At 42.5% G+C, this 26,713-nt stretch overlaps 1 protein-coding gene across 2 annotated transcripts; it reads left to right on the top strand.

Annotated features, from left to right (window-relative positions):
- The first annotated feature begins 16,019 nt into the window (after nt 1–16,019).
- Nucleotides 16,020–26,118, top strand: LOC306921928 (uncharacterized protein). 2 transcript variants are annotated; one of them, XR_013789866.1, is made up of 3 exons: nt 16,020–16,270; nt 23,092–25,018; nt 25,141–26,118. XR_013789866.1 is itself a non-coding variant. In XM_079499260.1 (2 exons), the coding sequence occupies exon 2, from the start codon at nt 23,242–23,244 to the stop codon at nt 24,886–24,888; it is 1,647 nt and encodes a 548-aa protein (XP_079355386.1). In that variant the 5' UTR covers nt 16,020–16,270; nt 23,092–23,241; the 3' UTR covers nt 24,889–26,118. The 2 variants fall into 2 exon arrangements, 1 of the variants encoding a protein (XP_079355386.1); XM_079499260.1 differs by having other exon boundaries at nt 23,092–26,118.
- The last annotated feature ends 595 nt before the right edge of the window (nt 26,119–26,713 follow it).

Below are 26,713 nucleotides of genomic sequence, written 5' to 3'. Positions count from 1 at the left end.
GGTTTTGTAGTTTCTGAGTTATTTAACTTTAACGCCCAATGCATTCTCAATGGCAATAGCACAAACTTTGGCATGCTACTAGTCCTACATACTTACACCTAGAAACCCCATTCAAGCCTACTTAGGTTCATCTTACGGTGGACATGTTTGCCTGAAAAGGAATCTTTGAAATGTTTCATAGTTTTAGAAATATAGTGCTTTCAAATTTGAGAATTTTACAATGGGGCTCAATGGCAGATATTGGCACGTCAAAATCACTTTCACCTAGAAACTCCATTCACACGTTTTATAATTCAGCTTACTGTGGAGACACATGCTGGAACTTTTTACTTTGAAAGGTTTTGTAGTTTCTGAGTTATTTAACTTTAACGCCCAATGCATTCTCAATGGCAATAGCACAAACTTTGGCATGCTACTAGTCCTACATACTTACACCTAGAAACCCCATTCAAGCCTACTTAGGTTCATCTTACGGTGGACATGTTTGCCTGAAAAGGAATCTTTGAAATGTTTCATAGTTTTAGAAATATAGTGCTTTCAAATTTGAGAATTTTACAATGGGGCTCAATGGCAGATATTGGCACGTCAAAAAAGCACTTTCATCTAGAAACTCCATTCACACTTTTTATAATTCAGCTTACTGTGGAGACACATGCTGGAACTTTTTACTTTGAAATGTTTTGTAGTTTGTGAGTTATTTAACTTTAACGCCCAATGTATTCTCAATGGCAATAGCACAAACTTTGGCATGCTACTAGTCCTACATACTTACACCTAAAAAACCCATTCAAGCCTACTTAGGTTCATCTCACGGTGGACATGTTTGCCTGAAAAGGATTCTTTGAAATGTTTCATAGTTTTAGAAATATAGTGCTTTTAAATTTGAGAAATTCAGAATGGGGGTCAATGGCAGATTTTGGCAAGTAAAGATTTGAACCCACTATCTCCAGATCATGCAGCCAGTGTGCTAAGTCACTGATCTACTTGCTACCTGCCACAATGCAGTCTGCTGTTCCCTTTGAGTACAACATTGATACAAAAATAAAATACAAAAAATAAAATAACAGGAGATTTGTCTATTGTTTCTTTTGCTGTTGTTTATCTCTAGATGCTCGAATGTTTATGAACCACAATGGAAACAAGTCTCTGGCTCTTCTGTCATTATCTATTTGGCCTTTTAAGAACAGCATGCACAGTGGCTCACTGGGTACAGAGCCTGCCTGGTAATCAGGAGGCTGCAGGTTCAAGTCCTGGCTCTGACATAGTGTCCCAAAATCATGAAAATATGACATAATATATTATGCCGTCCCAAACCATGGACTATAGTATGTCGTTTTTTCATGATTTTCATCTTTTTTTCAAATAGTCCAAAATCACGAAAAACGACATGCCGTCCGAAAAAATATATAACTTTGGCATGCTACTAGTCCTACATACTTACACCTAGAAACCCCATTCAAGCCTACTTAGGTTCATCTTACGGTGGACATGTTTGCCTGAAAAGGAATCTTTGAAATGTTTCATAGTTTTAGAAATAAAGTGCTTTCAAATTTGAAAAACATGAAATACGACCATGAACTATAGTATGTCATTTTTTCTTGTTTTTCATCATTTTTTTCTTCTTTGCATCTTTGCATAATATAGTATGCCTTTGGACATTTTTACATAATGTAGTTTGTCATTTTTCATGATTTTCATCTTTTTTATTGTAGAACCAACTTTGATGAGTCAGTGTTGTGTTGCTTTAAAAATATTTTTTTTTTGTATCAATTATGACGAGTAAAATGGAGCCAAAGGTAAATATGGAACTAAATGAGTAATATACAGAACTTTCTCAAACTAAATCAGGATAAGACAGAAGAACAGAAATAATAAATAAATAGACTTGGTAACCTGTAGGGAGTACAAACACAGTAAAGAACCTGGGGGCTATTATCTATGAAAAGGCAACACAATGAGCAGAAAATAAAAATGAACCATGTAAATACAACAAATTGAGCAGAGCACTGCAGGGAGTTGAACCCCGTTCTAGTAAACCAGAAGTAACACACCAGTGCCTTAGTTTTTGTTTTGTTGTAATTTACAGGTCCATTCGTTGAAATTTAAATTTTACATTTCAACAGTAAAGTAATTTCACAATTTACATTGTAGTCAATAATTAATAACGGTAGCCTATATAAAAGAAGAAAAACACAGAAGCACAAAACTAAACTAACATTTTCAAATTATTTTTTGCTATGATTTTTTAAACTTTCTCTTGCCGACCTCCCACATTTCATTCGATGATTAACAAAAAGCAGTGTTGGTCCATTTGGTTCCACGTGGAAGTAAGGGTGTGTGTGTGTGTGTGTGTGTGTGTGTGTGTGTGTGTGTGTGTGTGTGTGTGTGTGTGTGTGTTTGTGTGTGTGTGCATCTGCGTGCGAGTGTGTGTGCACACTTCCGTAACCAGTGTTGGACCTGTAAGGGGTCCATTTGGTTTCATCTGTACACTCTCAGACCTGTAGTATATATAAGGGTCCATTTGGTTACATGTATATACTCTCAGAGTTACAGACCTGTAAGGGTCCATTTGGTTACACGTGTAAGCTCTCATAGTTACAGACAAGTTAAGGGGTCCATTTGGTTACATGTGTACAGTCTCAGAGTTACAGACCTGTAAGGGTCCATTTGGTTAGCGTGTGCACGCCATTCCGAGCCGCACGTTTTGAAGTATATATTGCGGGGCTTGGGTAAACCATGCGGCCAGCCAATGTTTGCAGAAAATGGCGAATCTCAAGCTGTGATTTGCCATTGCATGGGAAAAACTGAATCCCTTATTTTTGGATCAAATAGTAATCTCAGCTAGGCAGATGGCGTCTTGGTTAGAGTGGGTGACATTATCATCACACGAAAAAAATGAAATTTTATTGAAATACTGAATAATGTTGAGTGTTAGTGTTAGTTGAGTGTTAGCTTTTAACAAACAATGGAAATGTTAGAGAATAAAATGTACAAAGAATAGGCATTAATAAGCTTTGAGCTTCGGCCTATGCCTTTTCGATCAACCTATAAGAAATAGTGGATGTAATATTTAATGTAATGATTTATGTTACACTGTTGACTTGATCGAAATAAACTAAACTAAAAACTAAACCAAACTAAAATTACCTACCCATAGAGGAAGCAAATCTTTCCGGTGAGAAAATGGCCACCATACCAACGTAATCAAAAAAGTCAACCAAATAGGATTCCTACAGGATCTCCTCACTGGTCAACAAAAACACCTTGAAGACCGTAACAGGAGCCCTTTTACAAGGTTTCTTCGACTATGCACGCACCACGTACCACAGCACCTAAAAGGCCCTTAAAACAAGGCTCCAGACTTCCCAAAACAAAATGGTCAGGCTACTACTGGGCCTCACCCCCCAAACCCACCTCACCCCTGCCCACTTTGACAGGCTGGAATAGCTTAGGGTTGATGACAGAGTACAGCATCTTGCAGTGGGTCTGGTCCACAAGATTCTATATACACCACCAAGATACCCATGTACCTGTCTAAATACTTCCCTAATGTCAGCAAAGTCCACACCCACAACACCAGAGGGAGTTCAACAGACCATGTGCAACCCAGATTCGGCACAAACAAGGGACTAAATTAATTTCGCTCCTATGCCACCAAAATGTGGAACACGTACGTAGGGTACGTGTTCCACATTTTGGTGGCATAGGAGCGAAATTAATCAACAGTCATTAAGACATGTGAATCCCTTGACTCCTTCAAAACCGCTCTCAAAGGGCACCTACGGACGGCTGCAATTCGAAACTGGCCCCCGTAAGATCTCCCACCCACCCCTTTCCCCTCACTATATGCCCCCCCCCCCCCCCCCCGTTTTTTTTTTTTTTACCTCTATGATGATTTCCTGGCTATATAGCCTAAGTGTATATTTGTACGTCTCTAATTGTTATGATGAATTGAACATGGTGGACCCTATTGTAAACAAGTGTAATGCTTTGTTATGGTGTCGTCCACAGTTAACAGTTTTGTATTGAGTCGTGCTTGAAATGTACTGTAATTCAAGCATAATAATACTTCAAATCAATCAGAGTGACCCTTTTGATTCTTGATGTCATGACTTTTTACATACACCAGGTGGCGCCACCACCCTCTATTATGCCTGGTTGTTGTTCATTCATAGCAGGTACATCACTGAGGTCTGCATTCAGAGTCAGACATCCTGGTGTCTGACCGGCATAGTCCCACAGGCTCCTGGTTATAATCCATTTTAAACTGAATTTCATACATTCCACATTTCCGCTGGAAAAGGTACAACCTTTAAATAAAAAATATTCCTTAAAGACATTTGAGAGAGACTGTTTGACCGGGAAAGTAGTGGGGGGGGGGGGGAAGCAGATCTACGAGCGTGTCGCGGGCTTGTAGATCTGCTATTTTCACTATTTCTTAATTGGTTTTTTTATTTTTTTATTATTCATAACATTTCTTAGATTTGTTTGTTCGTTTTAAAATGTATGAAAGTATTATTTTATATATTTAAAAAAAATCACACCGGTGTGAAGTGAGGGGCGCTTTTATCATCAACATCGAGTTGCTATGATTAGGTGATGTAATGATGATGTAAAACAAACGGTGACAAAACAAACATTAAATTATCTTCATTGTTAATGGGATTTCATGTTTGTGTTAGGGACAGAACAAACATTAATCTCTGTCCATTGTCAATGGCGTTTTTAAAACAAACATTCAACTAAAAACAAACATTAAACCTGCATTTAGAAAATGGGTCGTGATTCGTGAAACGAGTCGTGAGCCATAAACATTGGTCTGTGAACCTCAAATTGGTCCCAGGGTCACTGCCGTATATTACGGCTATTATATTACTACTACACCGGCAGTAACACTGAACAAAAACACCCTCAAAGCATGTTCTATATAATGCTACTGGCCGTACTGGGTGTGAAATGAGGAAAAACTATCAAAGGCACTGGGGCTGAGATGGATAGACAGGTGGACACTGACTCCTGTTCTGCGCATTAAACCTCTCTTCCTGGCAATAACAACACCACCACCACCAGATAAACACATCAGATCCATTGTCTCCAGCAGATCATTACCCGCCCCATGCAGCCAGTCTGCAACCCCCATTCCATAATCCTTATTATAGGAGGGAGAGAGAGAGAGAGAGAGCCTTTCGGTTGCTAGGCAGGCATGGCCACAGTTTCCAAGGGAATACTTGCATGAAGATGCAGCCGGTGTGTGTGTGTGTGTGTGTGTGTGTGTGTTGACGGTTGGGGGGCTGGTTAACAGAAGACAGCGGGGGGTGGAGTCAAACAAGTTCAAGGCCAGCCAATTCAATTGACGTGTGTGTGTGTGTGTGTGTGTGTGTGTGTGTGTGTGTGTGTGTGTGGGGGGGGGGGGGGGGGGTTGGATGTGGATGTCACAGCAGGGGGAAGGGATACGGATGGGAAAGTGGTCTGGAAATAGAGAAATATGGTCTATTTGTGGGTCGCAGGCACATTTGAATGGGTCCCCTTATTTGTTTTCCTACATTATGTTTTATTTTTAAATCATGAATTAAAAACAAAATAAAAATTTCCAGTAATTCACATGAATAAATAATAGAAAATATAAGAAATTCCATAAATTAAATTAGAAAACAAATGATTAAGTAGTATAGTGAAAATTGCTGATCCGCAAGCTCACACCAATAGGGCCTCAAATCTATTAAAACACCATTATAGTTTGTCTGAAACTAGGGATTGATTGGTTGAATTTTTATTCACAGTTTCTAGAATGGGCACAAAGACTTGTTTACATCAGGGTCCTCAATTTTCAATTAATTAGAAATGTTAATGACATATATAGGCCTATACACTTCTATGAAAAGGAAAACATCATATATACAGTTAAAAAGAAAATCACACTTGTGTGAAGTGAGGTGTGCTCTTATAGTGAGGTGATCCTCTACATGTAGGAATCTTGCTCTCTTTGGTTGACTTTTTTGATTACATTGGTGGCCATTTTATCACAGGAAACATTTGCCTCCAGGATGGAACCTATGGTAGGTAATTTCATATTTTCTTGTGATAATATTGTCACCCATTTTAACTGAGAAGCCGTCAGCCTTGCTGGGATTACTATTTGTTCCAAAGAGAATGGATTCAGTTTTTTCCCCAGGTGTAATGATAGTAGCGAGCCAGGTGCAGATTCCATCAGCTGTACTCTTAAAACCAGTAAAGACGCCTTAAAGGAGAATTCCATACTAGAAGGCTTTCTTACCTTTATTTGTAGTTAAGTCCCCTCCAAAGAGGTATTATTTTGTGCAAAAGCGCATTATTGGCTATTTCCCCTACCATAAGCCCTCAATGAATTGAATTGAATTGAATGGGGCATTGGGGTGTTGTGCTAATTCGCTTATTTCCATCGCTCAAAAATTTTGAGTGGTGTAAACCACTCCTACAACTGGCTTTTTGTCTCCACCAGGCCGAAGGCATGGGGAGAGAGTATGTTTTGCACTCCGTCCGTGTGTGTGTGTGTCCTTCCGTCCGTCCTTCCGTCCGTTATCAGCTAATCTCCGGCACCGTTGGCCCGATCAATGCCAAACTTTGCACACACACTCCCTGGATGCCAACGATGAACCTCTGCCCCACATTTTCCAGAACGGCCTGTTATAGCGCCACCATGAGGCAGCTTTTCACATTTTTACCTAAAACTGCACCGATCTGCGTGATACGTTGCATGCACACTCCCTAGAGGCCAAGGACAAACCTTTGACCTGCATTTTCCGCATCTGCCTTTTATAGCGCCACCAGGAGGCCGACTTTTGTAAAACACATTTTTTCATATTACTCCTCCAGATTCTGTCCAAAAATCTCACAAATCGTTACACAGTATCTCTATGGTCATGTGCTCAAGTCGGATCTGTCCGATATTTCATATTCCATCCTAATTGGCTATAATTGGCTTTCACAGTTTGCAAGATTGCCCCGTTTTGAACAAAAGCCTCAAATCATGAACGCAGCATGCAATTTACGTGAAATCTTTCACACATTTTCTTACTAGGCTGAGGAATATATCCCACCCTTTTCACATTGGCCTGTTATAGCGCCACCAACAGGTTGATTTTTGCAAAACACATTTTTGGAACAAAATGCCTCAAAAACATGTTAGGAGCAACGCAGGCTGAACATATATTAATCCTAAACATTTTGCCAAACATCTCACACAGTCCTATCCTCCTGGTGGAGACCTGTGCCCAGAAGGGCACTTTTTCTAGTTAGTTTATGTGTCTGTTCGTACCAAAAAATGAGCTTTGTTAGTTTACGTGTCTGTTCGTACCAAAAAATGAGCATGGTTGCTATGGTCACCCAGTTCACACGGGTGTGATTTCATTACGGCAGACATTACGTCAGACCACAGTTGATCAGTCTATATAAGACCTTACACCACTCAGTTCACACGGGTGTGATTTTTGTATATATATCCTCTCTTCATAATGTAAATAGTATCCCAAGCGGCACACTTTACTACTTATTTCGATGGAAATAAGCGAATTAGCACAAAAACCCAACCCCCATTTAGGGAAAATAGCCAATAATGCACTTTTGCACAAAATAACACCTGGACCTCTTTGGTGGGGACGTATCAACTACAAATATAGGTAAGAAAGCCTCATGGAATTCTCCTTTAAGGGCGAGATGCGACCGCAGAGCGCGGGGAAACAACAGACTTAAAAAAATAGTCAGTGTAGCTACAATCAACTTTGTTTAGGATTTTTTAACCACTGCATCATGAAATGTTTTAACTCAAAGCCATATGAATTACAAATTATTTAAATGCACTTTCGCACAAAATACAGAAATGCAACAGTATAGTACAACTAAAGCATGAAAACTTACAAGCAAAGGCTCACACGTGAGGAGGAAAAGGGCAGAGGAGATGTGCACACTTCAAAGACACTACCAAACTGATCAGGTGTTTCATGTGTGCTGGACATCAATTGAGCTGATCTACCACAACTGTATTGACTTAACACTAATTACTGTGTGCGTGCGCGTGTGCGTGTGCGCGCGCGCGTGTGTGCGAACAAGAGAGTAACAGGAAGCGTTAACTGCCGCGTTAACTGCCGTTTCCTGCCGACAGGAGGAAGTGCGTGACAGCTTCCTGCTGGTTTGCATAGTAACTGTAGTCTCGCGTCACCAGACTGTTGACTCTCGCAATTTCCAAATGCTTCATAATACAGTCTGGAGCAATGGTAGAGCTATCATGAGTAAGCGATAAAGCGGAAGTGGCTCCTCCCCACTACCGTTTCGTCTTTACAGTCGCGCAAATTTATTCTAATATAAATAGAAATCATCTAAGCATAGCTTGACAGACATAATTTTATTGAGAGGATGGCCCCTTGAGATGTAGCATCTCGTTTTAATCTTGTTGCTTGGCAGAAAAGAAAATACAACAATAAAATGTAAAGATATTTTAAAATATATTTTCGTGAACGGAAATGGCAGCTTCCTTACTCAGCTCATGGGGGCTATAGTTGTGGAATAGTTGTCTGGCTATGCGAGACTATAGTAACTGCGACGTGCGGTCGCAATCAGACTTACCTTAGATTACGCAGGAGAGTTAAACATCCTAATTTGATGATGATGATAGTTTATTTTGGTCCATTTAAGCACAATACATTACAGAAAAAAAATAACGGGCCAAAAAGGTGTAGGCTGAAGCTAAAAGACTGCTATTACCCATAATCCATTCAAGGATCACTGTCGAAATTTGCATCAGGATATAAACTTAAGTCTTGGCCTATAAAAAGGTTATCACTTGCTTGGAGCATTGTGATGTGAATGGAATTTGTGTGTCCTTACAGCAATTAAAGCAGAAATATATTATCAGCTACTTTCTCAAATACACCTAGGCTACAATTACGAAATCTTCAAGGCCAGTGAAACCTATAACTGGGATGTCACCAGCACTTAAAGGGGCATTCCACTCATTTTCAACATTTTACTATGTCATTAATGTACCTTAGAGCTGTTAAAAATCATTAACATGGTGAAACACATCTTGATGATGTCATCAAGATGTGTTTCACCATGTTAATGATTTTTTTCATAATTACAGTTCTAGGAAATACAAAATGGGGGGACTTTTTTTATTATTTCCACACAACAGCTCTAAGGTATATTAATGACATAGTAAAATGTTGAAAATGGGTGGTTTTCTCCTTTAAGTTATTTTTCACAACAGTTGGAACTATACACAATGAGATTGCTCCAGACACTTTGTAGCAATGGTGTTTACTTACCAGTACTTAAATGGTACATTTGTTGTATATATAGCGCCTTTATCCAAGGCACTTTACATAGATTGTGCATTACGGGGGAAACCATGAAAGGCACCAAGCTGCAGGGGTTCAGAGTCTTGCAGCAAGACTCTGAACCCCTGCAGCTGGGTGCCTTTCATGTTTTCCCATGAAGTGTCATTGAGCAAGACTCTTGCTCAATGACACTTCGACACGACACAATTAAATCTTGGGAGCACGGAATCGAACTGGGAACCTCATGTTCCCATTCGGCTGCTCTATACCGGCCTAGCCTGGGCACCATTCCATTTCGGGTTTATGAACCCCGGTCGGGAGCGGATGATATATTGCTACGTCATGTTGTAGTATTGTTTTGTAGTCATCAATCTTCCGGAACTTCCTTTTCCCTCAAACTGAGTTTTCTCAATAAAAGCTACAGGCTACGAGAGCTTTTATTGTTATTCTTCCGGTTTGAGGGAAAAGGAAGTTCCGTTTGATTGTTCCTGCCTGATGACTACAAAACAATACTACAACATGACGTAACGATACCATCCGCTCCAGACCGGTTCACACAACAGGCTTTCCTCCGAGGTGGAAAGCCTGGTGAGGCGAGGTTAATACCGGCCACTATACCACTGAGCTGCGACCTATACCTACCTACCTACCTACCTACCTACCTACCTACCTACCTACCTACCTACCTACCTACTTACTTACTTACTTAGTGGTGGAAAGTAACTAAGTAGACCTATACATGTACTCAAGTTAAAGTACTGTACTTAAGTACAATTTTGAGTATTTCCAAATTTCTTTACTTGTACTCCACTACATCTCAGAGACAAATATTGTACTTTTAATCCACCATAACGTTTTGATTTAGGGCAGATTTAAGGATCTCCACTCCTGTCTTTTCTGGGTCAGAGTCTTTGAATTCAGTGATACTTTATGTAAGATATAGAGTGATTCAGTTACATTTCCGACAGCTAATTATACCCTATAGCCCTAGAAGTAGGGATGGGCAGACATTTATATGTATGGCTAATTGTATAGGGAACGGGTGTAGTGATGCTACAGATAAGATTCAGGGTTATTTTACAAAAATAAATCTTTGAAAGTATAAAACATGGCTCAAGTGATTAAAATGATGCAGGAACACAAGATAAAGCGTAATGAACAAATGTTTATAGATATATGTCTTTTACAAGCTAAGAGAGTGATAGCATTGACCTGGAAGAGGCCAGACAAACCAAGTATTACACAGTGGTTCAGGGAATTGTCTTTATGTTTACCTTTGGAAAAGATTGCATACATTCTTAAGGACAAACAAGAAATGTTTCAGGAGGTGTGGGGCCGTTTTATAAGATACATAAAGAACAATAATTTGTCACATTTAATGGATGGAGCTGAAGAGGAGTAGTGCTGTTGTTGTTGTTTTTGTTTTGTTTTGTTTTGTTGTTGTTTTTGGTTATTGTTGTTTTGCTTTCTTTATATCAGTAATTGTCTTGTACTGTTCATTGTTGTTGTTTTTTTGTATATTTGTATTGTCATTTGTGTGTAAAAAAGGAAAATAAATACATTGTTGAAAAAAAATAAAAATAAAAAATGATGCAGGAAAAGACAAGACAACACAGCCATGTCATTATACTACGATATCCAAAATCCCAGATGATATAAGTCTCATATCATATCACCATATCAGAACCATATTCAAATCAAATCAAATCAAAGTTTTTTTGCATAGCACATTTACATTGACCGAAGACAAACCAAAGTGCTGAACAAGAGCATGTAAACAAGAACAGAGCAACAACAAGAGCATATAAAGAAAAGAAAAGAAAAACAAAGAAGAAAGCAACAAGTGAGAGCAGAAGTATATACAAACATGGTATAAGAAGGGTATGCGTTTTCATATATTGATATACTGCATTGCAAAGCGTTACTTCTATAGGCTATAATTGCAACCCCAACGTCTGATCGCTTTACTGTAGATGTGGTCAGAGGCCACTTTCCCTTTATTCCATTTGGCAGTGTAATAAACTTTAAGGGCTGTTTTTTTGGCAGGTACAATGTGATGTTTTATCCACATGGAGTATACTTTTCCAATGGGTCCTTGGATGCCTTTTGGATATGTGTAAGACTCTAATCTTACACATAGCTATATTCCATCAAGCTTACAGTGATCCTGCACGCTGCTGGTCACTGCCAAAGAATGTACATTATAGCAATGAAATGAAAAATCACATATCCCACTGCCAGATGGGTCGTGGCTCTCTGAGAAGTGAACAGCTGCATACCTCTCTAGGAAAAACAACCTCTTTAACCAGTCAAACCCTATAGAGACTAGAGTATGCGCATGCTTAAAGTGAATGGTACATCGAGTGGCAAATCGAGTGGCAAAGCAACATGCAAAGTGAGTTTAACATCGTTTAATGTTGTTTAATGCAATCAGATATGACTTTTCTGTTTGTATGTATGGGCTGTCAAGGCCAGGAAGTAGTTTTTTGCCACTCAGTAGGCGTTCCTGCATAACTTCCTGGTTTGATGATGATGTCACGCGCATACTCTCTATAGGCCTGTGGTTCCAAAAACTGTTTCATGTCAAGGACCCCCAAATTGACACTAATTAGCCAACGGACCCCCATTTGAAGAGATATGCCAGGGACCCCGAGAAGATGTTAACGGCTCTAGCAGTGATTCTCAACCCGTTTCATTTCAAGGACCGCAAGTTTGACATGCATTAGGCTACGGACCTCCTATTTAATTGCATTTCTATCACTGGGACCCCCAATTTATATTGTAAAATCAATGTTAACTCTGAGAGGGTTCCATTTGTACACTCTCTGAGTTACAGACCCGTAATGGTTAATTTGGTTCCAAACTACAATTTAGCCTCAGGGACCCCTGGGGGTCCCCGGACCCCACTTTGGGAACCCTTCTATAGAGAGTATGCGCATGCTTAAAGTGAATGGCACATCGAGTGGCAAATCGAGTGGCAAAGCAACAGGCAAAGTGAGTTTAACATTGTTTAATGTTGTTTAATGCAATCAGATAAGACTTTTCTGTGTGAATGCATGGGCTGTCAAGGCCAGAAAGTAGTTTATGGCCTCAGTAGGCGTTCCTGCATAACTTCCTGGTTTGATGATGATGTCACACGCATACCCTCTATAGGCCTATACCACGCTGTCCGCACTGTTGATTTCCTCGACTAATACTATGATGAAAAATGTTCCTCGACTACTTCTTTTCACTGAGGAAAACTAAATGGAAACTAAATGAAAACTATAAGCTATGATGACTAAATGAATTGACAATTTCGTCAACAAATAAAAACTAGACAAAAATGTTAGGAACGGGCTAGTGGACAAGAGATCCAGTAAGACACAAGTCATTCTAGCATATCTACAAGCACACAGATCTTGTAGATCGGCTATTTTCAGCAAGTGGTGACGGCGAACGGCGGCGACGGTGGCGGACGGCGGCGGCGGACGACGGTGACGGATGACGACGACTGCCGACGGCGAACGATGACGGCGTCGAATGACGTCGAACGACGTTGAACGACGACAACGTCGAATGACGACGTCGGGCGACGACAGCGTCAAACAACGTTGAACCACGTCGAACGACGACGACGTCGAAATCACTGATTATGAATTACTGCGACAGGGGTTCTTCACAAGGTCTCATGCAGAGGCACTTGCCCGTTGGGCGAATTCAGGTCATGTTCTACTTGCCCAAAGGTCATGTTGCCCACTTGCACCAAAAGTATACATTTTCCATTAGATAGGTAAACTTCCATGGATGATGAGTATGGCGAATCTCAAGCTGTGTTGATGATGAGTAAAATATGAGTAAAACTAAATGAAGTTCCATTGCAAAGACTATGACTAAAACTAAAATGAAAATGTGCTGTCAAAATCAACACTGCCCTATAGGCCTATACTATGTTGACCGTGTTCCCCCAGAGCAGTGGCTCTCAAACTTTTTCATGTCAAGGACCCCCAAATGGACACTAATTAGCTCCGCGGACCCCCATTTTAAAAGATATTCCAAGGACCCCCATAAGAGAAGACTTTTACGGCTAGTGATGCAAATGAGTCTATAGATCCCCATTTAATGGTATTTTACAATTTATATTGTAAAAATCAATGTTAATTTAACTCTGAGGCCCCTTTTACACCGGTTGGTTCCCAATGGGAACCGGTTCAGTTCTTTGTGGTTCTTAGTCCATGAGCCAGAGCTCCAAAATTGGAACGTTAATTATGAATTGAGTGGGCAAAACTATACCTATATTAGATTTTATCACCATGAAACTTCCCCAATTGAGTACTTACACGAAGACAATGATTTATTGTATTACAAATTTTACATTTTTAAATATGAAATGAGGCATTACCGTATGTAGGAAAATAATCGAAAATATGTAAAAGCTACTACTGTGGAATGGTTATCATGTATTAATTTACTTGTATTGATCCTATAAACAATTTAATATAGGTCTAGTTTTTCCCACCAATTTTGGAGCTCTGGCTCATGGACTAAGAACCAAAAAGAACTGAACCGGTTCCCATTGGGAACCAACCGGTGGAAAGGGGGTCTGAGAATGTACAAATGGAACCAAATGGACCCGTTAGTCTCAGATTTACAGACCCATAAGTAGGGATGGAGCTTGTTAATGTTTTATTGATAACGATCACCTTATCGATCAGGCTTATCGAGCTGGGTTCTTATCGAGCCCACTATCGAGCATTTTCTATTCTTTTGTGGAAAGACAATTACGATAAATTCTGAACAGAACCAGTATATCTTTTACTAGGGCCTTCAAATACAATACTTTTCTAACAGACAGAAGGCAATTGACCTTTTTACTAAAAAAATATTAAAGAAACTGTTGACTGGTTAATATATATACCACCACTTTAAAGCCTAATTGTGTTTACCCGGACAGCGCTAGTTGGCATTTATTTCTTGATCGCCTCTTGTCTTGATTGTTTAAACATGACTATGCCGCTATGCTCAATAACAAGCTTGATAAATGGTAAATGGTGCATATATATAGCGCCTTTATCCAAGGCGCTTTACATAGATTGTGCATTACATTCACCCATTCACACACACATTCATACACCGATTGCGGCGGAAGCCATGCAAGGTACCAACCAGCACATCGGGAGCAATTTGGGGTTCAGTGTCTTGCCCAAGGACACTTCGACATGTAGACAGGAGGAGCCGGGATTCGAACCGCCGACCCATGGATCATTGGACGACCTGCTCTACCTCCTGAGCCACAGCCGCCCCAAAGCTTATTGATAACGGGTACTCAATAAGCTTCTTATCAGATTTCTTCGGGTATCGGTTATCGAGCTCCATCCCTACCCATAAGGGTCCATTTGGTTCCAAACTATCATTTAGCTGGGGACCCTGGAACTCCCCCAAGGACCCCACTTTGGGAACTCTGTATACTTTGAACCCTTGTTTTTGAGGGGCGCTAGCCCTCAATGTGGCAGCCATGATCGGAGTCTAGGGACTATTAATGTTTACATTAAGCATGCCCCCCCTCGTGACGTCATGTGGCAGCCAAGTCTATGGACTTTTAATGTTTGCTTTAAGCAGAATTGTTTGGGCGGCGGTGGCTCAGGGGTAGAGTGGCTGGATGGGAACCGTGAGGTTGCCAGTTCGAACCCGGGCTCCCCCAGAGTTACTGTCGAAGTGTCCTTGAGCAAGACACTGAACCCCAAATTGCTCCGGTTGTGCTAGTTTGTGCCTTGCATGGTTTCCGCTGCCATCGGTGTATGAATGTGTGTGTGAATGGGTGAATGTAATGCACAATATCTGTAAAGCGCCTTGGATAAAGGCGCTATATAAATGCACCATTTACCATTTAATCTAGTTGCAGCCCTATAACACACAACAGCAGCACTATATGCCTACAGTATACATCTCAGATCTAAATATTGTACTTTTACTCCACTATACATTCATTTGAACATATATATACATTATGGGCCTACTACACTTCAGCATATAGTATACATTTTGCAGCCATTTGAAAATAGCAGATCTACAAGCTAACATATAGATCTGCTATTTTCAAAAGATTTTTTTAAGCATTTGAAAACTTGTGAAATTGGACATTCTGCATAATGAGTACTTTCTATAGTATTCTACTTTAAGAATTAAGTAGGCCTATAAATACATTTTTATATCAATAAGCTTGTGCACTTTTATTCAAGTACATTTTAAAATCCGGACTTTTACTTGTTGTAATAGACTATATTTCTACGTCTAATTGATTGATTGATTGATTGATTGATTGATTGATTGATTTAAATATGTATACAGTTTGCAGAATGGGTACATTTCACATGAAAGCACAACACAATACAAAGACTGTTATACTGTGGACGACACACTGATACAGCATTACACTTGTTTACAACAGGGTCCACCATTTTCAATTCATCGGAAATATACTTTTACTAACTTAAAGTAAGCAGGCCTACTCCTTTCAACTACCGGTGGCTGGCTGGATGGATTGGATCACGATGGATGAATGAATACGGAACCAAAATGTGACTAGGCACACACAGGCAGTGTGTATAAGAGCCTAAGAGCTGTTATGCAACCGCTGACCTACTAACACATATTCTAGAGGGGAGAGGGAGAGAGAAAACTGGAGCAAGTCCCCAGCATAACACATGCACTCAAAGCCAAGCAGCAAGCCGAGGAGGAACACACGGGCTAAACTAAAGCCAGATCTAGGGAGAGAAAAAAAACAGTTTTTCAACGGCAAAAGAAACATCAACTTCGGTTTCTTTTTGGAGAAAAGAGAAAGACAAAAGAGGGATCATCATTACAGACACAGTCACACACGAGAGGAAGCAAACTTCAACTGCGGAACAAACAGACAGCTTTTGTGTGTGTCGGTCGGGCAAGCCTGCATTTTTTTGGAGACACGTCACTTTTTTTTGAAGGTACGTTATTATGGGGACCCTATTGATTGAAAACGTGGTGGAGGGGTAAACTTAATCCTAGTTATTTATGTCACATCATCACATGCTAATAATGTCGTTATTACACGTGGATTTAGATGGATTATTATGGTGTCTTCTTGGCTGTGTAGGCTATGTGTGTGTGCGTGTTGTATGAAGTGGACACGATGCTGTAGCTGTTGGCTGCATGGGGCATTGTTCACATGGCGTCGATGGCGACTCACTCACCCTAGCTACCGGTAACGGTTGTTAGACGGTGTGGTGTGTCCGTGACTTTGAGACATTATACGTCCTATTATCGTTAAATACAGGCGTCGTTTTTGTACGATTCAAGACTATAGTGTCCCTTTTCAACAGACCAGGCTACTCCTCGCCCCAATTTGTTGTATGGTTTATGTTATAGACTTATTTGAAATATGCGGATTTATATAGCTCTGTGTGGGATATCCTACTATAGGAAGGGATCGTGAAACGTGGTCAATGTGTTCAATGTCAAGGCGAGGCGAGGCACTGGAGGCAGTTTAGTTTACCCCTCATGGTGGTGCTTTCCAGGGAACGCGTGCTGTTTTACATTGTTATAGTCTACCTTTTACACACGCTTGTGTTTGTGTGTCACTAGGTCACTTTTCTCACACATTGCATTACTTGTAATTTAAGAGAAGTCTATGCAATTAGAGAGTATAGAATATAATTGTTATTTTTTTTAACGTTATTATGTATCCTAAATGGTAGGCTACAGCATCAATACAGCATGGTATTGTCTATTGTGGTCAAAATATTGGAACGAAATATTCTTACTAAAATAAGTTTTAGGCCTGAGAGGCTAAATGTCATCAAATGGTGGTCTGTGGCTCAAAATGCTGAATAAATAATGAACCTTGACATGAAAAGGTTTGAAAACCACTGAAATGCATGTAGACAGAGTGAAATCAATAAGTGCTTTTTTAATTAGAATATATATATTTGTATATTTATCAACGAACAGATGCAAATAAATTTTAAACGATTTTTTCTTATCAATTGATAATTCAGTCTTAAGCCCTATTTTTACTTTCTCGTACAAGGGTGTTGCGCTGGTTGTGAGCTTGTAGATTGATTCAAATTGGATATTTTATTTTAGTCGATATTTCTTTTTCAATCAATCAATTACTTTGATTAACTGTTGCACCCCTATTTAAAACAAACAAACAAACAAACAAACAAACAAAATAATCTAATAACAATAACTATAGCATTGGAGGGACTTGGAGGTTATGCCATAAACAGTCTTGAGAGAAGCAAACGACCTAGCCATTCTCCCGTGGGAACATAATCCTGTAATTGAATCATGTTTTCACACTCATTTTCCATGTCATTCATAATAGATTTACAACAACACGGCCGAGCTCATTAAGTATTCAGTACAGTCGGTATGAAGTCGAACACAAGTGTGATGTATTATAGAAATGAAACAATGCTGCTGCTGTAACTACGCCCTCACTGAACTCACAGGAACAGACTTCGTGATAAAAGACTCTCTCTTCTTCTTATATGATAAAACATCAGACACAGAAAATGGAGGCTAAACCCACCAGATAATGATCCCCCTGCCTCTATGACACGCAAAGCCGTCCCGAAATCCCTGTGTGAGAGATATCTTTGTGTGGCTTTTGTTGTGTAATTAGAATTAGCGAGCATCCAGGATGTGGTGTGATGCAACGGACAGACAGACAGAACCCACCCTCTGGCTTTGCCTGCCTGCCTGCCTGGCCAGACAGACAGACAGACAGACAGACAGAGAGAGAGAGAGCTCTGCTGGGCTCTTTAGGTTGCCAGACGGTTGGTCTGGTTTCAGGGCTGTCTACTACATCACTACCTCCCAGCCAGCTCTCTGAATATAGGTCAGACATGAGGTATGGGGGCAAGAAGAGCCAACAACAGCACCAGGACTACTTTGTCACTTTATCTAGTGGAACATGTGTACACACACACACACACACACACACACACACACACACACACACACACACACACACACACACACACACACACACACACACACACACACACACACACACACACACACACACACACACACGCACACACACACACACACACACACACACACACACACACACACACGGCAGGGGGAAAGGATGGTGCACATATTTCATTTACTTTACTGACTGGCCCACTTGTGCTGCTTTATTATAGCAGGCATGTCTTCTTTTTATAAACTTTGTGATGTTCCTTATAAGTCTAGCATTCTATCACACACAGATGATAAAGCTTTGACTGTGAACGTTGTCTACTTAAGTAGAGGCCATCTAGTATATTGGCTGTCACACATGGAGATATCCTAGAAGTGCACTATAGTGCAGATCTAATCCATGCCGTATGGGTGGGGATCTCAGTTGACGGGGCAGAAAGTAAACTTTGAGAAGTTTTAATTAGTGGTGATGATGAAACCTTTTAGAATATCCTCTAAATTAGGACGATGCTGCACTACCATGTGAGATGTGGAAGTGTATTTTCACCAAAGACTATAGGGGTTAGTCAATACGGTGGCACTTAGAAGTGCTCGTTTCCAGTATAGGATCCTTTGTAAACACGACAGAGTGGAAACAGGCAGCCATATAGGACATGGCAGCAGTTGACCTGGAATGTTTGGATTCCGGGTTCCAAGTTCCGCGCGGGCTTCTTTCTTAACACAAAGCCAGGGGACAAAATGGAGATGCCTGGCTGGGGTGGGTGGGAGGGAGGGAGATCACCGCGCAGAGGTGGAGGAGGGGAAAGGGATGCCATACATTACCCAGGCCAGACTTGCCTAGGAGGGGGGGGGGGGGGGGGGGGTCAAAGGTGCAGCAAGTGTCTGAGAACTATGTAGTCGGTGCCAAACATTTTTCTCCACTTCCCAACAACAGCCCCAAAACCCACACACAGACTCGCAGCCGCAGGGAGTTAATTCTTTGTTATTCCAAGTGGAAAAACCTATTCTTTTCGAAAGCCTCTAATGGTGTGTGTGTACTGCATCTCTGCAGCTCTCTTCTTAGATCCATCTTAAGCGGTATTAATCCTGATATTACCGTTTTAAATTTGAGCTTTTAGCTGTTGCTTAGACTGCAGCATGCAGCGTACCAAGCAACAATGCCAATTTCAAACGTTTGCCTCGATTATGATTAATGATAATTATGATTAAAATATATATGTATAGTATTAGTGAAAACAGTAGATGTAATGCATGGCATTGTGAGCTTGTGGATCTGCCATTTTCACTATTAGTGTATGCCACCAATGTACAACAAAGTATAATACAGTGTTAAGTGGTTAATCAGACTAATCAATTTGGTTGATCATAAAAAAATATATATCTATCTTTCATGTCGATTTATTGATGCATAATAACAGTAATCTTTAGAAATCAGATTTATATCTCATTTCACACCCAGTAGGATTGTCAGTTCAAATCTGATGGGAAAAGATCTGTTTCCAATTGTTTTTTTGTTTGTCTTTCACACCAAGAACTCCAAAAATGTGATTTGGGGGTTCCGGACGTGTGAACATAGCTTAGGTGTTACAGCAGCACATACTGTAACCTGTAGCATCTATATCTCATCTGCCATTGTGTAATAAGGCTTACGCATGTGTTACACAAGCTCTGCTTTGGATCAGAGACATTCAGAGCACGTATTACAGCAGTCCCCTCCTCTCCCCGCAGTCCCAAGAGAGAGGCTGTATATGATGTGAATTTAGCTGCAGATATGGGTGTGTGTGCTCTGACGTCAATACCGTTGACGTTTTTTTTTTTTCTTCAGCAATTTCATAAGGATTTGTCTTTAGCTGAATGCGGGATAAACGTTGCATAACCAGCCATCGCAGGGTTTATTTATGTATATTCTCTATTTAATTCTATAATCGTGTTTACATCATTTTTCATTTCACATTTCTTCGGTCGTCCAATGGTTTTTACTATACATTTACAAACCGAACAAAAAACATAATATAAAACAATTGGGAGAGGTAAAACGTGTGTGCATAACACAAAAAGGTTAAACAAAATAAAATACACGAGAGAGTAGGCCTACGTGAACTTGTGAGCATTCACTAAATTAAGGCACATGAGTAAGACTAGAGTAGGCCTATTTTTAGTCACCCAATCCTTGCCTCTACAAAAAAAAATTGCGGGATTCATAATCCCACTTTCTAAATCGATGACGTCCGTTTATTCTCATGCCGCAGTGTCGATGAGATGACGCGAGCGACCACCAATTGAATTCCACTAGTCCCCCCCCGACCCCCCCCCCCCACCACCACCACCTCTTTCTGTGGCTCTATTTTTAGCGTGCACTATATGGCGCTTTTCCCCTCTCCGTGCCTCCCGCTCTCTCGCAGTCCCACTGACCTATTTGATGGCGCAGGAGGAGCGCTCGTTTGCGTCTTTTCTAGGTCAGTGGGACAATGCAGGCATATGCATACGTCTTCCCCTCCCTCCATTTCCCGCTTTAGCAGCCCTCCTCTCTCCATTGAGTCTGTCTGGAAATTACCAGTGTGTGTGTGGGTGGGTGGGTGGGTGGGGGGGGAGTGCAGGGGTACTCGTTGACCTCATGTTTTTTTCCCATGTCTGCTAGTGCTTCGGATCCAAATAGGAATTCCTCGTTTTGCTGACAGAAAAGGGTTAGATGGAACAAGCACATTTATTTCACTTCCGCAAAGAACAAATCTCTGTTGAAGTCTAGTACGAAGTGTGTAGTATGTGTTATGTGACCTACAGTCTATACACTGGCTTCTCCTTTATCCATGAAATTCCTAAATGATAGGCCTTGGAAAACACATGGTGTACTGTAGCCTTTAAGCAAAGAAAATATCAGAGGAGCGCAAGCCAAGGTGCCGTTCAGGGACTTACTGTACGACGGTGTGACTGTGCCATTATGTAACAGTAGCATATAGAGTTACTAGTTAGGTAAGAGGCAGAAAACCCATCCTAGCACATGTTGGGTAACAGCGACGAAAAATAGACTAGATTGGATAGGGTACTATAGGGAACTATATATATATATATATATATATATATATATATATATATATATATATATATATATATAGAGAGAGAGAGAGAGAGAGAGAGAGAGAGAAAGAGAGAGAGAGAAACAAATGGCACACGCACGCACGCAAACAGAGCAGCAATTATAGTACTACGGGCATCTTTGATAAACGGACGTTATACTAACTGTATGTATTGGCTCTATAATATTATCCAGCTCAGTTTCCTTGTGGTTAAGAGTGTCTGCCCCTGGGACTGAGAGGTCAGGGTGGGGGGGGGGGGTTCGATCCCCGGGCCTGGTCATACTGTACCAAAGCCTCTGAGAAATGTAACCCGATGCCTCCCTGCGTGGCACTCGGCAATAAGAGGTGCATTGGGAGTTAAGTCATACAGTACTAGCGTCATGTCCGGGCCTCCGGGGGGGGGTACTTGACTGTACTTCATGTCCAGGCAAGAGGAGTACTTGTATACCTCACACTACAGAAACAGGAGATATAGGCTCCTGCCCTGTTATGGGCCTCATGTTACAGTGAGGCCCATTATGACGTACGTTTTACGTAACTATACCATATAACAATGAGTCAAGGTAACCCACTAACACAGTGACCCAGATTTAGTACATCATGTATGCATGCAAAACCAGTTTTCATGTCGATGATTGACCCTCGGATCTCATTGTAACTAGTGTGTTAACTGTGCAGTAACTAGTGTGTTAACTGTGCAGTAACTAGTGTGTTAACTGTGCAGTGCCCGGAGTGGAAGAGAGAAAGAGAGTTTTTGCTTTGAAGCAGGAGTTTGGACTACTTATTATGCGACCTGGACCATATGAATACAATTGTATTTTATCCGTTTGGTTTGTGGGCTTCGTAATCACAAATTGTACAGGGCAGATTCTGACAAATTACTTAAATACATAAGAAATTACTGACACATTTAATAATTATTTTATACTTTCCAAAAAAAATTAGGAATTGTGTTGTAAACTTGTAGATTTTTGGAAAAAATGCAAAAATAGCAGACCATACAAGCTCTAGTCATAGAGTCATATAGTCTAGCTACTAGTCATTCAGCTAATATAGACTGGAGTAATTAAAGCGGGCCATGTTTGTATGTTTGGAATTGTAACAGCTGAAATCAATAATATATCAGTATTCCGATATTAACCCGCGGGCCACATTAAGTAATGGTGGGGGCCGCGTGTGGCCCCCGGGCCGCCAGTTGGCCCATGCATGCTGTAATTCACCTCCCTCCCTCCCTCCCTCCGCCCGCGTCTGCCAGTCGCTGCACTGAACTGGCACACACCGTCAGCCCGGCTCTAGTCTCAGAGTTATGTGACAGTGCAGTGTCTTACACAAGGGCTCTGCAGTCAGCAGCACAGTCCCATGCAGCCCATGCAGTTAGTACATGCAGTACTCTCTCTCCCTCTCTGCCGCAAAATGGACACACATAGAAAGAAAAGAGAAGGGTGAGATGTAAGGGGGGGTTGTGACTGAGAAGTGCAATTTAGCCTCTGGCTGGCAGGTTGTGTGCATGGGTGGCAGTTAAGTTCCGAAATGGGATAGCATCGGTTATTATTATGAGAAACACTAAACCTTATCCCAAGTTGAACAGATATTACATAACCTGAATGATTTTTTTGTATTTGTATTCTTTTCATATTTTACTGTAGGCTACTGTGTTGGATCTCTGTCAACAATTTGATACACTGTACTGTACACTCGTTTTTCATTGGGACAAGTTATTAATATATCTCTCTCTCTCTCTCTCTCTCTCTCCCTCACAGTTCCTGGTGAGCAAGCTGAAACAAGGTCCTCAGGTTCAGCAGTGGAAAACGGAGTGACCCACATCCTGCATAAGACGTTCAGAGAACGTCTGCCCCTCCCCCCTTTGCCCTCACTGCCAGAGTTGTACTCTGGCCCCTAAGTCAGTTATAATGGAAAGCCTGAGCTTACACCTATCCTCCACCAGCACGAAAAACACCCTGGACGTGGACACGTATTCCAACTACTCCGAGAGCATCCCGTCCCCCCTGCCCGACGACGAGCCACGCAGTGGCCGCCAGAGCAAGTCCAGCAAGTCCAACCTGAACTCCCGGCGCAAGCGGGAGTTCATCTCGGACGAGAAGAAAGATGCGTCCTACTGGGAGAAACGCCGGAAGAACAACGAGGCCGCCAAGCGGTCGCGGGAAAAGCGGCGCCTCAACGACATGGTGCTGGAGACGCGCGTCATGGCGCTGAACGAGGAGAACGTTCGCCTGAAGACGGAGCTCCTTCAGCTCAAGCTGCGCTTCGGCCTCATCAGCACGGCCACCTACATGGAGAAGAGCCAGCAGATCACCACCGCGGCTGCGGCCGCCACCAGTGACATTGGGTTAGACATGAGCGACATGAGTAGCACCCCCAGCAACAACCCCTACCTCTCCAGCAGCGGGTACTCCAGCACCTCCCAAGTCATGATGAACTCGGACTCCTCGGAAACGGAACAGTCCACCCGCGGCGAGCGCCACACCCCGCTCCCCAAGTATTCCCCGCACGCCCACGGCGGCTCCCTCTCCGACATGTCCGACGGCTCTTCCCGAGACAGTCCCGAGCCCATGGGCTACAACATCAAGAGGGAGTCCTCGGCGATGGAGGTGAGCAGAGTGGAGAGTGACGGCAGCGCCGACGGGATGCCGGCGGCCGTTCGCCAGCAGAACGCTCAGGACGGCGAAAGCGCCATGATGGACTACCAGAGCCATCACCAACAGCGCCACCCAGAGGCCTCCAGCCCCGCCGCGCTCCACGCCACCTCTGCACAGAGGAGCGTGATCTTCCAGCACCGCTCCAGCAGTGGCCCTTGTTACGTCATGGACGGCCAGAGGCCACAACGTCAGAACCAACAAGAACAGTATCAAGACCAGCAGAGCAGACCGTCACAGCAGCACACCTCCACCTCCCAGTCCTCGGAGTGCTCCTCCCAGACCATCATGGAGGTCACGGAGAGGCTGGAGAGAACCAAGACCGCAGACTCGCCGGCGCGGTACGAGTTCGCCGACGGTCACGGCGAGTCCGCACAGCAGCAACGATATGAATCCCATGCGGCGCATCAACACGAGAGCCTGCACGGCCACTACACCTTCCAGGGTGTGGAAAACGCTCACCAGCAGCAGCAGCACACGGACGTTCGACAGAACCCTTTCGCACCGAATTTGGTTCACAACAGCGAGGAGGGCCACCAGTCCCCCTTCCAGCAGCACCACACCTACCTCAACGCGCTGGACGAAGAGCCTCCAGTGCTCACGTACGAGGGAGTCTCCGGAGCCGAGGAGGGCTTCTACCAGGAGGGCAAAGACGCCTCCTCCAGCGACGGGGACCACCGCAGCTCCGACAAGGAGGTCTCCACAGACGACGAGTCGCCCGCCTCCTCCTCCTCTTCCTCCGTCGGCGGCTACCACCACCACCAGAAGGAGGCCGAGCAGGCCAAGGGCACCGCCCTTCCCCACAAGCTCCGTCTCAAGCACAGAGGAGCCATGTCCAGCTCACAGTCGCCGTCCCCCGCGCTGCCCCAGCATCCTTACTTGGCTCTGTCCAGCAACCAGTAGCACCACGGCGGGCCCGGCGGAGAGACACAAAGACACTAGAGAACGAGAGCGAGGAGGATACCGCTCGGGGAGGAAGAGGTGGAGGAGGCTAAAAAAGGGAACGGGGCCGCCACCGGGGGCAGCTCTAAATGTGGACTTGTTCAAAGACACTGACCCGGTCGACACTGACCCAGCCACCGGGGGCAGCTCTAAATGTGGACTTGTTCAAAGACACTGACCCGGTCGGTCACACTCTCTCTCTGGTGTCTATAGTTGGATGTAAAAGCTAGCATGCGAGCTAGCCATCAAATTTCACTGTGTCACCCCTTCTTTTTTTTTGGACATGGAGCAAACCGACCCCCCTCACCCCCCATCACTCTACACATCCATCTCCACAAGCGACGAAAACAACAGATGACTTTAAATCAGTGAGGTGTCAGGGAGAAGAATAAAACTCTCTGGAAGGTCGAGTCTGGATTATTTCCCCAGGGAAATGTCAGACGTTATTCACTCAGCTGACACACGGTGGGTGGCCAGCACAGGACAGGTCCTCCTGACATTGTGCAAGACATTGTGGGGGGAATTCCCTTTAACCAAAGAAATGCATCCTTCCCTCCGTATTCCCTCTCTGGACAAAGAGTTTATTAGGCTCTATGCACTCAGGATAACCCTTCCTATACTTCCTTATTTCCGAGGGCCATTTTTGGAACCCACACAAGGACACTTTGAGACCCACTGGTAGTAGCAGAGTGTTTCCAGTGAGCCAATTAGTATCATCTGTAACACCTGTGAAGGAAGTAGGGAAGGGGCCCGGAAATACAGTAGGAAGAGTTATTGTGTGCGCATATAGGCTATTTCTTCCTCCCTACAAACACACCAGTAGCAGTTTTCATTACCCCTCCTTTTCCTCTGTGAACACAGAATATCCCTTCACTTCTCAAGCACTTGGATTGTATATTACTGTGATTTATACATTTGCATATATTGAATATATATTTTAAGAAAAAATAATAATAATTAAAAAAAAAAAATCAAGTGGGACACAGCAGCAGCAGTCGTAGGCTATGAAAAGCTGTCCGTTTGTTCTAGTTGAGAGTTGTACAGTTCCTCATCGTCATTCAAGTAAAATGCCTCAAATGTATTTCTTTCAAACTTTGCTAATGAGCCACAGGTAAAAGACAGAGACAGACACAGCCAGGGACACACATAGCTGTCTATTAGAGTGGCTAGCACCACTCAAAAAAAAAAGAAAGAAAACCATTACTGATCCATGGATCAACTGGAGGTCGTTCTAGTGATCAGCCTTTGACCTCTTAGACACACACACGCACGCACACACACACACACACACACACACACACACACACACACACACACACACACACACACACACACACACACACACACACAGTCAAGGCCAGTAAATCCACATATCAGTCGAGGCCGCCGTTACTTTCGTGCCGCATTGTCGGCCAAAAAAACATCAAGCACAAGGTCTTAAGGTCAAAGGTCACAAGGTCTTAAGACTATATCTTCAATAAATTATCAAGTGAGAGATGTGTATTTCCCCTGCAACAAATACAACAAACACTAAAAGGAATCAAATGGCTCTCCCAATTGCAACAACAGGTATACAAAGCTGCTCTTTTCTACGGTGCCTCTTTATTATTGTATTGTCTTTTTTGTCGCCACTTTTAGGCCAATGTTGCTACGATCCCACTCACCTCTGCACTGAGTTCTTTTAGTTACAGCATAATGCAGTCTGTAAAGGGTGATTCATACTGTAGTTGCATGCTGGTGCCACACACACACACACACACACACCGAAACGAGCGGATCTACAAGC

This window comes from Electrona antarctica (genome assembly GCF_951216825.1).
Source record: "Electrona antarctica genome assembly, chromosome: 4".
Lineage (NCBI taxonomy): Eukaryota > Metazoa > Chordata > Actinopteri > Myctophiformes > Myctophidae > Electrona > Electrona antarctica.
This window is presented reverse-complemented; position numbering and strand designations above follow the sequence as displayed.